At 38.7% G+C, this 12302-nt stretch overlaps 2 protein-coding genes across 8 annotated transcripts in view; one reads left to right on the top strand and one right to left on the bottom strand.

Annotated features, from left to right (window-relative positions):
• LOC126299600 (syntaxin-binding protein 5) overlaps positions 1-3642 on the bottom strand; it is a 901795-nt gene extending 898153 nt beyond the window's left edge. For all 6 annotated transcript variants that reach the window (XR_007552829.1, XM_049991623.1, XM_049991624.1 and 3 more), the window contains exon 1: positions 3277-3642. Coding sequence is in view for 5 of the 6 variants with exons in the window: in XM_049991623.1 (XP_049847580.1) it covers positions 3277-3396 (120 nt within the window). In the remaining variant the exon portion in view is untranslated. The remainder of the gene's footprint in view (positions 1-3276) is intronic.
• Positions 3643-3732: 90 nt separating this feature from the next.
• The window catches only part of LOC126299602 (oxygen-dependent coproporphyrinogen-III oxidase), a 77555-nt gene continuing 68985 nt past the window's right edge, over positions 3733-12302 (top strand). The window contains exon 1 of one of the 2 annotated variants that reach the window (XM_049991628.1): positions 3733-3926. In XM_049991628.1, coding sequence (XP_049847585.1) covers positions 3835-3926 — 92 coding nt within the window. In that variant the 5' untranslated portion in view covers positions 3733-3834. Of the gene's footprint in view, positions 3927-3952; positions 4012-12302 lie in introns of those variants that run through there. The other variant, XM_049991629.1, reaches the window with a different exon arrangement.

The raw sequence follows: 12302 nt of genomic DNA, 5'->3' as shown, positions 1-12302 counted from the left end.
CTTCATACATTGCGCCCGCTTCTTACTCTAGTTGACAAACCAACTCTCTGATTCGGACCATTAGGCGAGGCTTCGTTTTTCAAGTGAAAGCTAAATATGATACCTCCAGCTCATCCTTCACCGTCGCGAAGCAAAAGGTTAATGTCGAAAGGTGAAAAGTGTTGTGTAACGTCTAAGGCAACATGGCGTTTCCGAATCATACATTAATATTCTTCCGTGGTTCACATCGTACAAAACCAGCGAAACTCAGTACCTCTTCAACGATACTATGGTCGACAGCTTCCAGGACAACCATCTGATATGGACATATTCACTTCTCGTGTCCAAAAGACTGCTTTACCACCAACAGCCGTTCCCAGTGATGCACCATCCACATACCTCGCCAACAGGCAAAGCTGCTTTGTTCGAAGGACATGTACGAAATGGTTTCCACTTCATCGCACCGTCAGGGAGTATCGCACTGCTTATGTTGGCCAAATTCTTGCATTGGTAATTCTAATTTTACCTTAACTCTGAAGCCATATTACAACGACCAAATGAAGTAAAACAGTTGTTATAGCTCTGGAGTCGCATTCAGGATATGCAAACGTTTAAATTCCGTCTGGTTATTCAGATACAGTTTTTCGCGGTTTCCCTAACTCCACGCGAATCATCAAAATAGTTCTTTTGGAAAGGAGATAGCCGATTTCCTACCCAATCGCGTGAGATCTGAGCTTGTGATTAGACCCTTAGGTATTTGTCACCCGGAAACTTAACCTTAGTATTTCTTTCGTTGAAACTGCAATGCTTGCCGGAAGTGAAGGTGGCTTTGACATAATTTGGAAATATAAAACACGCGATAGTATTATAAGCAGGAATCCTACCACCTAGTTTGAAACCCAATTAATTGACACAGGGAATTCCGTAGCTTTTGAAAATACTTTGAGGCCCGCTTGCATAGCCACCGCATGGCAGTGGGGTCTATCATCTTTTGCGTCGACTGTCACAGCATGCCAAATGTGATTTATTCGGTAACCGGACTGAACCGGAACCGATCTCTGAAAGTGTCTTAAGGAAACTACTTCCACAGGAAAATCGTACCACACCGATCATGTAATGGCGCAGCTCTGCGACAGAAGTAACAATTTGATCGCATGGTAAACTATTTTACGAAGGAAAAAAATAAACAAACACACACACACACACACACACACACACACACACACAGACAGAGCCATTTTCCTTTCTGATAACAATTCACTTTAGTTTGGATGATGGTGCATGGGCTCAAGTAAATGTTCCATGCACAGTCAATACATCTCTTACTGTCAATTTCGGCATCCTGATTGTAACCAGAACGAAGCAATCTAATCGAGGGATGCGCTGCACACATTTCGACAAAAATCTAATTGCGCCAAGAGACATTCTGCAGTCTCCAACGCGTCTTATTACCATCTCGCGATCCAGGTAAGACAATACCTTCATAAGCAACACTAATGAGACAAAAGAACAAGTAGAGTATGGTTTCTTAGAAAGAATCATCTGAGTCTTCGTAAAATCGTTTTGGGTGCAGTTGATCATGTAGCACAAGCAGTATTTCTGTTTACGATAAACAGAATTTATTATCTCATTCTGGTACTAATTTTCGACTATTTTGACATTGTCAATGCATCTATTTGTAGCACGCTTCGAATCACCCAAAACCTGTGACGTTTATTGCCGATCTTTTATCATTTTCTCATTGTGTTCTTGTTTATTCCCTTTCAATGGATACCGTTTGTTTGATGAAGTTCACCAGTCTACATTCTTCGTGTCTAGAGTAATCCTGCATGCAACTGAAAGTACCAATGGGTAAGATTTTTTCATGTCTTGTTTTCCATTAGGTCAAGAACAGATCTAAAGCGCGAATATACTTTATCCAGCGGTTATCGGTATGATATTTCTACTTTTTTCTAAGCTTGGCGAATGGTGCTCCCACGGCAGTCTCCCTGGACGGTAAAAAAGAATGATCACTAGATTTTATTGCTTGAAAGAACCGATTCCGAAAAAAAGTATACCTCCGCAAAGAACACGGATCCTTATTCATTTCACTGTTTAGTCGTATTTACGGTAATAAAATCTTAGTGAGAAAATATCCTCAAAGTTGCAAGTGATTTTCCAGGACATAAATGGTCGTACGCAACCAAAGTTTAGTTGCATTATTCTTCTATTGTAACAATGTTAAAAGCACCGGGCTTCTTTTATCATCATTTCGAGCGATCTGAGGCTGACGATAATTATGAATCTGGATTTGTCACAACAATTACTACAAACGATGAGCCACACTTACGTGATAATGAATTTTTGGAAAATGAATTACAAAAAGATTGTATCATTAGTAGCTAAGTTTGCGTGGGACCTTCCTAATGATGGCATTAACTTGCAAATTTTTGACCTTACCATGACAGTATGCTTAGCAGCGAACTTAATTTTATACTTCGAACACAGTTATCATATTGTAAGAGATTTTTAAAAGCAGTTACTGTTCGTTGGCGCAACCATGAAAAACTATAGTTTTACTGCCTCGGCCCTGGGAAAAGAAAAACCTTGATCAACCCATAGGTACTGGTGACACAGCTAATAATGGTTTTCGCATAAACAATGCTTTGGCGCGTACGCTCGCTAAGGCGGCGTACGGTCAACGTTGGTTATTGTATGTGGCATCAAAGTAACTTGTGGTCGTTAATAGTTAATTCTGAACTCCATGGAATAAGCTGAAGCCCATTTTTCCTGTAGCAAAATTATATTGAGAGTACACAAAAACAAATTGTTTACAGATATGCCTAAAGTGACATCGTCTAGCAAAAGTTATCAAAACATCAGCGCAACCACATTCAATAATGGATATAGTGAATCGAACCGGTGCGAAATTGCTTTTGGCGGACAATTTTTGCATTGTTAGTGACATTACTATGACCCTCAGCTAAATACAAGGAGAAATGTGACACCTGCAATAATTTAACACTATATAGAACCTGTTGCGGCAGATGAATTCAATAGCATGTATCGCGCACCATGTGATTTTAAAATTCATGAGACATGTGAAGCATGTTCCAGACTACAGACAGATCATGCACAATAAAGACTGACAGCACTATAAGACAGTGGTTTCAAAGAGTCAGTAATATACTTAATTAACACGTGCCCTTTTTCCAGCTTTTCAATGATTATTATAATTAGTGTTTACTTTTCAAATGTCAACCTAACCATACTGCAATGACATATAAACATGGCGCGCCACGGCAGTCATACAGTTACCTTTGCAACTTGAAAATTATCGGGTCGTAGTGTTTCCACAATTTCTTGGTCAGCTCTAGTCTGCTGGCTAACTGACGACCGAAATCCATCCAACACGCCCTTGAAGGTGAACTTCTTCATTTCGAAAACACAGAGTCACAGATCCCCATTTAATTAGCGCAGCTTCATAGCTACTGCCGCCCCGTCACCACATTCCACAATACGAAACTCGTCTGCTAGTCGCAAATATGACTGCAGCGAGGAACGCTGGGTAATCCCGGGGAGTTGGCAAAACGTACTATGATAGTCGGCTACAGTCTTACGTATTCAACAGTGAGCTAATTTTAGTACTACAAAAAGCTTAGTACAATATTTAATTGTGTATTAATTATTTTTGCTTAAGATAATCCTAAATACAGTAACTGCAGATATTGTTTTGATGCGCGGCAATGCGGTTTTGCTTATCAAGATCAATACAAACCGACTTCCTCTGCCGGTATCAGCTGACAGATTAGCTTGTTTACAGGAGGTTAGAAGTAGTTGTTTTCAAAAAGAAGAAGACAGTTCCACAAACCAGAAATGTCTGTCAGAACATGGCTTAATAAACTGAAAAGCTTCAGTTCGCTGTCAGTGTTTAGAGAGGCTGCCACAGGCAAAAAGAAGTCTTACAGGTTAGTAGAACACCTGTTTGCAACCACGTGTGGTTATGTTTCTATTCCGTGGCGTCGCGTCAGGATGATTCAGCAAAAAGTTTATGTAAATTTCTGGCTATAAAGGTGTACTGGAATTGTAGAAGCGTTTTCCTGACCTCAATTAGAGAGGTCAGCGTAGGACAAACAGATTTGTCATGCAAAACATTTGTCTTATCACAATTTACAATAGTGCGTCATTGGCGAGTGCACAAGCATTTGACAACTAGACGTTTTTATAAAAAAACATCATATACGCCTGCAAAATCACTACTCTCTATTGCGTTTTTGTTTGCGTGTAAAAAACAGAGTTTGCTTAAAAATTGGAATAGCTGATAAAATCAGTTCACATTCAGAAATTTGTGCATTGAGTTATTTTAACTCGTTTTAACACGAATCGAGTCGTCTCTGGCACTGAAGATAATGAACCCTAGGATCTGTAATGATTTATTCTTATCCGTACAACAGATTTTCAGGAAAAATATAATAAACATTATGTTAAAATTATTTTGAACCGTGTTACAAATAGATGTAACCTAATTTATTTGTAGGATAACTAACTTTGATAGCAGAAAAAGGACAAACGAATGTAAAAGTGATTTGAGACTTACCACTCTGTACCACCACCACTTTACCAATTCTCTCTCTCTCTCTCTCTCTCTCTCTCTCTCTCTTTCTCTCTCTCTCTCTCTGCGCTCCCTTCACCTCCCCCTCTCATTGTACGCCTATCACACACTTTTGTAAGTACCTAACTACAATAAATGCCTTATGAGTGTCACATTAACAGATTTTGATTTGTTTGTTGTATCAGAAATATTTTCTCTTCATACACCCATTTAAATCTCCATCTTCCTGGTTGACAGCAAGACATATTAAGGTTGTGGTGAGAGAATGAAATGATTTGATGTGCTTTGTAACACAACTTGGCGTACTAAAGAACTGGGCTTGCAATTGGGAAAACTGGCTCAAATCCATATAATGCAATCTACATTTAGGTTTTCCTAATCATTTATGAATATGCCAAGATCTTTCTTTTGAGAAAGAGATTGCCTGTTTTCTTCCCTGATCTGAGCTTGGACTTTGACACTCTATATCTTATTGTCAGGTAAACATTAAAAGCTAATCTTTCTTCCTTTTTTCCACTGCATGAGGAGTTTTGAAGTGTAATGTCAATGGGATTGATGCGTAATGTATAGAATGTAGTGTGTGTCTGATATATAGATGGAAGGGTGGCGGGAGGGAGAGAGAGAGAGAGAGAGAGAGAGAGAGAGAGAGAGAGAGAGAGAGAGAGAGAGAGAAATACACAATAAACTGATTACCTCCAAGAACATTTATTTTGCCTTTTCATAATATTAGAAATATTAGTCAAATGTATCAGGGTAAGAAATAAATGGCAAGAGTGAAATGAAAGGATGATACCAGTTTAGTTAGTTGAACTCCCATTGTAAATTTATACTGTTCTAAAAAGATGAATAAATTTATCTGCAGAGGTGCCACCTTTAATTGATATTATTAATTGTAAAATCTAGTGCACACCCTAGATTTGTGTGTTACAAAGACATACTGTGGAAGGACATCAACTTCCAAGTGAGAATTTGCTTTCAAAATTACATATAACATTTAAATGTCTTATTTATAATCATTTCCAGAGCTCACTTATATTCTGTTTCTTTCCCTATAACTACATTCCATTCCTAATAGACCTCCTAGTTGGGCTGCAATGCCAAACTCTTGTACAGTTGCATGTGTTTATATGTGCTTTGAAGAAAAATGAAAGTTTGTTAGCTGAGCTATCATGTTCCAGCTATTGTGCAGAAACTTTATCGTCTATACAATACATCAGCTACACAGTCCTGTCACATTAATGTGACCACCACCTATGTTCAGCATTATAGCATTAACGTGCAATAACCACTCACAGAATGCAGGTGGCAGCACTGGCAGTGCAACTATTGTCGTAATGGAGAAACGGAGCAATTTATCTTACATCCGAAAAGGATGACCATAGGCTTTCAGGCCAAGGGTGGAAGCCTTTCTGAAATGTCTTCACATGCCGCTATGGTTAAAGTGTACTGTGCTTGACAAAATAGCACTATCTAAAACCGGCACCGAGATAACTGTGGTGCGCCATGGGCCATAGATGACAGGGGTGAACAACAGCTGTGCAGATGTGTACAGGCAAATAGACATGCACCTGTTGCGTAATTGACACCACAGAGGAACCAAGAGGCTACCAACAGTCTCCTCAATGACTGTTCAGTGAACATTGTTGTATGGGCTTCCGAAGCAGCCATCTTGTTCATGCAGCCATGATGGCTGCTGTTCATCAGTGACAAAGGTTGGAATTTGCATGCCAATACCACAGATGGACATCGACTGAGTGGCCATTTAAGATGATTTATGTTTTATGCCCCATTGGACAGATTTTCGTGTCTATGGCCCTACAACATTCGTAAGAAGGGCACAGGCGGGAGAAGGGAGCGTTATGATCTGGGGAATGTTTTGTGGCATTCTCTGGGTGACAGTGTCATTCTGGAAGGCACAGTGGATTAACACAAGTATACATTTATCTTTGGGGACCGTATCCATCCATACATGCAATTCATTTTTCCTTGGCACAATGGCATTCACCAGCATTAGAATGCTCTACGTCACATGGCTCGCAGTGTATGTGCATGGTTTGAACAACACCAGGATTAGTTTACCATACCTCTCTGGCCACCAAACCCCCAGATTTCAACAAGAATCCGTGGGATCACCTCGATCAGGCTGTTCGAGGTTTGGCTCTTTGTCCGTGAAACCTAGCACAGCTTACGACAGCACTGGAGCCAGCATGGCTCTGCACCTCTGCGAGTACCTTCCAGAATCTGATTTACTCTCTTCCTGCACATTTTGCAGCAGTCTATGCTGCAAAAGGTGTTTATGTAGGCTTTTGACAGGTAGTCACATTAATGTGACTGGATCTTGTAACATGGATTATGACATATTATTGTGAAAATACGTATTCATTCCATATACTACGTATACCAAAAGAGGCTGGCACAGTGTCAATGTACTTGATTTACATTAGGCAGGAACAGTGCTTAAATGTCAATCCAGCCATTCAGATTGAGGTTTTCCATGGTTTCCCTTAAGTCACTTGAGGTCAGTGCCATTGTGGTAGTATGGAAAGAACACAGCCTATTTCCTTCCCTGTCATTATCACATCTGAATTTGTGCACAGTCTCTTCTATTTGTGAATGGAATAGCGAGTTCTTTGTTTATTTCACTCTGACTTGATTTTTTGTCACTATAAATGAGATGCTGAATGTATGTTCAAATTCTGTCCTAACTTAAAGTAGTAATATCTGATTATTGCAACATGCTGATGCATTACATTCAATGGAATTAATACTTAAAGACAATTGACACGAATTTTAATGTGAAAGGAGTAATAAAACTTTAATATATGTCTGACTTGTTATTTAGATTATGAGATTAACTTGTAAATAACATGTTTTCAGTGTCTTCCCATATTGTCTTCGGAAGTAATATTCTGAAAGCTAGGATGATTTTATTTACTTTTGTGTGTATATCAGCAGCAATAGAAATTTGCCATTTCAAGATAAGTGCTGGCCAGAAATACTGTTTCATAATTTCGAAGAATATAGTAGTACAGACATCGTATGTTATTAACTGCACTGAAATGATAAACCAACTGTATACCATGTACAAATTTTGTTCTGTTCATGTACATGTCCTAGCATCTACTTAAAAAAAAGACTGCAAAAGACCACCAGAAAATTGCTAGTGAACATGTACCTACATATACAAAAATTACTGCTTTGACAAAATCTGCTACTGTTCCATTTACACTCTTTACGTGCAATTTGCATAGTAGCAAATACTTATTATTTCTGTGATTTATGGGTGTTTAAGAAACATAGTTCTATATGAGCTGTAAAAGAGGAGGAGTTGGGGAGGGTAGTATTTTACTAGAAACGTTATTTAGGAAATGGAAGCATTGCCTGCAGGGGACACAGCAATCACTGGAATCAATAAACTGATAAACTGTCACATGTTGTGCTCTTAAGGGGTAAAGGTAACAACTCACCAAATAGTAGACACACAGAGTCATTGAATGGTGCATAAAGAAGACAGAACTTTTCGTACATAACCTCCGACGACAGTAAGGGAGACACGTAATCTTGCAGAGATCATTGTATAAGCAGACAAAACATTACTACTACTACTACTACTACGACGTGATCAGGCCCAGTGGACCACACGCATCTACATGTTTCCTCCTCCACTGTATTCTGTCCATTGCTGCTATCTGCCATTCGTCCTCATCTATTGACACTTGGTTTAAATCTTCATGGAGTCCATCCCTCCAACACTTCTTGGGTCTCTCTGGCAGTCTCTTTCCTGTAGGCGTGAAATCCAGGAGCTTCCGAGGCCATCTGCAATCCTCCATCCGGGCCACATGGCTGGCTAGCCAGCCATAATCAATATGAAGTGATAGAATCTTAAAACTGTGGAGGAGAAACATCAAATTCAATCTGGTGTTGTCTTTTTCAATCAGATCATGTCAGATTCAGTGCCCACATGGTAAAACTCAAATAAAAATGTTGACGTTCATTAAACCTTAAAATTAACAAAACCACAACCAACAGAGAAGATGATTGATTTGGCAGCAAAACAAGTCACTATTTATCTGTGACATTACATGTGCATACCTTTAAAATATTTTTACCTGGAAAAGAGCGTTCATTGTACTTGGCATGACAAATGCCCTAGATGTTGGTTTGAACACAGCAGTGTTTTACTAGGCATGATTCTAATGGAGGTGGTATGCTGTTGCCCTCCTCCAGTAGGAGGACCTACAGTTAATATGGTCTCTGAATTATGGTGCAACTTGGCATTTTTAATTTTTATTTATTTATGTATTTATCTTTTTCATATTAACAACTCATTGCCAGAGGTGACAGAAGCAGTAAACTTATAGGTCCAACAAAAGACTGAGCTCCAGACCTTTGGATTGGTAGAGTGACACTCAGAATTGAGGCCCACTGTACTGTATAAAACTCATTGCGAAAAGCTTATTTTGAGATTGTTGTTGTCTTCAGTCCAAAGGCTAGTTTAATCCAGCTCTCATACTCAAATATCGCGTGCAAGCAAGTCTCTTCCTAATGAACTGGATTACTGAATCTGAGTCATGGTCTCCCTTTACAATTTTCATCCCCCACACTTTCTTCTGTTGCAAAATTGATGATTCCATGATGCTTCAGGGTGTGTCCTATCAACTGATCTTTCTAAATAAATTTTATTGTTCTCAGTTTGATTCAGTGCCTCCTCATAGTTATTTGATATACTCCTCTGATCTTAAGCATTATCTCATAGAATTACATTTTGAAAGCCTCAATTCACTTTTTGCCTAAACAATTTTTTGTCTTTGTTTTGTTTCCTTATAAAGCTACCATCCTGTTAGGCCTTCACCAGTTATTTTTCTGCCCAAAGAGCAAAACTCATTTACTACTTTTACTGTCTCATTCCCTAATCGAATTCCCTCAGCATCACCTGATTTAATTCAACTTTATTCCATTACTTCTATTTTGCTTTGTTGATATTCTTCATAACTTCTTTTCAAGACACAATCCATTTTCTTTGTCGTTGTTTCTTCCAGTAGAACTAGCCCAGAAATTTATGCAGGAAAAGATCTGTGAAGCTTCAAAATAAAAAAGAGGTATTAACTGAATTGAAACTGTGAGAGCAAGTTGTGAGCTGTGCCTTGATAGCTCAGTTGGCAAGAACATTGGTTACAAAAGGCAGGATTCCAGTTAAAGTCCTGCTTTGGCACACAGTTGTACTCTGTTGTGAGTGTAAATATTAACAGATGCAATGAACAGATTGTTACACTACTTGCTGATCAAGCACTGAAATGAGTAACAAGCTTCAAAATTCTTGACAGTGTCCAGAGAAATCCAAGGCACAATAAAAGTTTATGCAGACTAGGGAAGCAGATATCAGATTGACATTCAATGGAAGAACCTTGCAGAAGTGTAGTATATCTTCAAACAAGAGACCTTTAGTAACAGACATAAATTGTGTCAAAAAACAACTGAAAGAGTACAACAAAAAACCAGCAGAGGTTGTAAATTTCACATTTTTATTCACTTAGTGACAAGTTTTGGTCCAGAACCCATATTCAGATCATTGTGACAGATAGTGAAAATAGTATTTATGAAAATACAAAAACTATACCCAAAATGAACTATGAACCGCAAACAAACAGTTGCAGCACATACAGATAACTGTGCTGTAACTGTTTATTTGCACTTCATATTACATATAAATTTGTGACATAATTTTTGAGTTTTTGGAAATGCTGATTTGACTATCTGTTGCCATTGAGTGAATAAAAAAAGATAAAATTTTTACTTTGGCTGGTTTTTCATTGTACTGATTAACAGAAGATACTGACCTTAAATTATTCCAGCATGCTGGAAGTTCATAACAACTGAAAGAGTTGAAAACAAGTAAGTCTCTAGGTATAGGTGGAATGCTGGTTCACTTTTGCAGAGAATATTCTTTGCATTGACTCCTTATCACAGATGTGTCCCTCTGTGCTCAGAAACATTTAATCTTCTATTTATTAGCATGACATTGGTATGATGCAAATTCGTGACACTCAGTATTAAGGGGTTCAATAACTAGGTGTAACACTGCAAAGTCTGAGGTGACTGGAAGTAGCACAGCTGATTCCCGTATATAAGAAGGGTGAAAGAATGGCCCTGAAAAAGTGCGGACCAATATCCTTAATGTCAGTTTGTTGTAGAATTCTTGACCATATTCTAAGTTTGAATATAGTCAATTCCATTGAGAAAGAAAAGCTGGTGTCCACAAATCAGCATGGGTTTAGGAAGCCTTATTCGAGTGAAACTCTGCTCACTCTTTCCGTGTATGTTAGCCTGCCAACCGTGGACGAAAGGCAACAGCCAGATTCTGTAATCCTATATTTCTAGAAAGCATTTGTAATGCAGACTGTTAATGAAGGTCCGAGCTTACAGAATAAGTTCTCAAATATGTGAATGACAAAAAGAATTTTTTTGTAGTAAAACCCACTACATTGTACTAGATGGCAAGTGTTCATGAAAGGAAAACGTAACATCATGAGATCCCCAAGGATGTGTAATACGACTACTATTCTCTAAATACATAAACGATCTGACGGATATGGTCAGCAAAAGTCTGTATCTGTTTGCTGTTGACATTGTAGTGTAAGGGGAAGAATTATCTTCAAGTGATGTAGGATGACTTGGACAGAATTTTCTGTTTGGTGTGATGAATGTCAGCTTGCTATGCATGTGGAGAAATGTGAGTTAATGAAGATTAATTGAAACACAGTTTTGTTGTGCTTGAACACAGTATTAATATTGTGCTACTTGTCACAGTCACATCAGTTAACCTCTTACCAGAGGTGGTAGCAACTTCATGTACAGTCTGCACCAACCGGCCCTTTGCTTAAAAACTGTTAACCTTCTATTTCTTAGTGTCTCGTTCGTATGATGTGAATTTGCGACACTCCACATTAAGGGGTTAAATAACTAGGTGTTACATTGCAAAGTGACATGAAATGAAATGCAATGAGCATGTAAAGTCGGTTCTCGAGAAGTCGAATGGTTGACGCTGGATTATTGGGAGAATTCTTGCAAGTGCAGCTCATCTGAAAAGGAGACTAGGTAAATGACACTTGTGCAACTTGATCTTGATTACTGCTCAAGTGTTTGGGAATGCCACCAGGTGAGATTAAAGGAAGATATTGAAACAGTTGAGGCATGCTGCTAGATTTGTTACTGATAGGTTTCGTCAGCATTTGAATATTACAGAAATGCTCCATTAACTCAAATGGGAGTCCCTTTAGGGAAGAAGACACACTATTGAGAAAGTTTAGAAACAGGCATTTGGGACAGACTGCAGAATGATTCTACAGCCACCATTGTACATCTTGTGTAAGGACCTCTAACCTATGTACTGTTCTGATGCATATACTTTTACTTCTCTTCAAATTGTTTCTCAGCTCTGGCGTCAGTATTTTATCCAGGACATTAGTTTTACTACACCTATATAATTTCATTATTTGATGGAATTTCTGGTTGACATCACTAACTCCAGATGACCGAGGGACTGGTGACCTCACTGTTCAGTCCCTTAACCCCCAACTGACCAATCAGCCCACCAGCCAACAAACTAACCAATCATGTAACAAGCAGTTTCGAGTACACTGCAGAAGTTTCACTGAGAAGCCCTTACACATACGCCTCTGTCGCAATCTCTCCCCATATGATTTCGATACTTTTGGAACCCCAAAGAACGACA

This window comes from Schistocerca gregaria, chromosome X (assembly GCF_023897955.1).
Source record: "Schistocerca gregaria isolate iqSchGreg1 chromosome X, iqSchGreg1.2, whole genome shotgun sequence".
Taxonomy (NCBI): domain Eukaryota; kingdom Metazoa; phylum Arthropoda; class Insecta; order Orthoptera; family Acrididae; genus Schistocerca; species Schistocerca gregaria.
The sequence above is the reverse complement of the archived record's forward strand: the minus strand, read 5'-3'. Positions and strand labels throughout refer to the sequence as shown.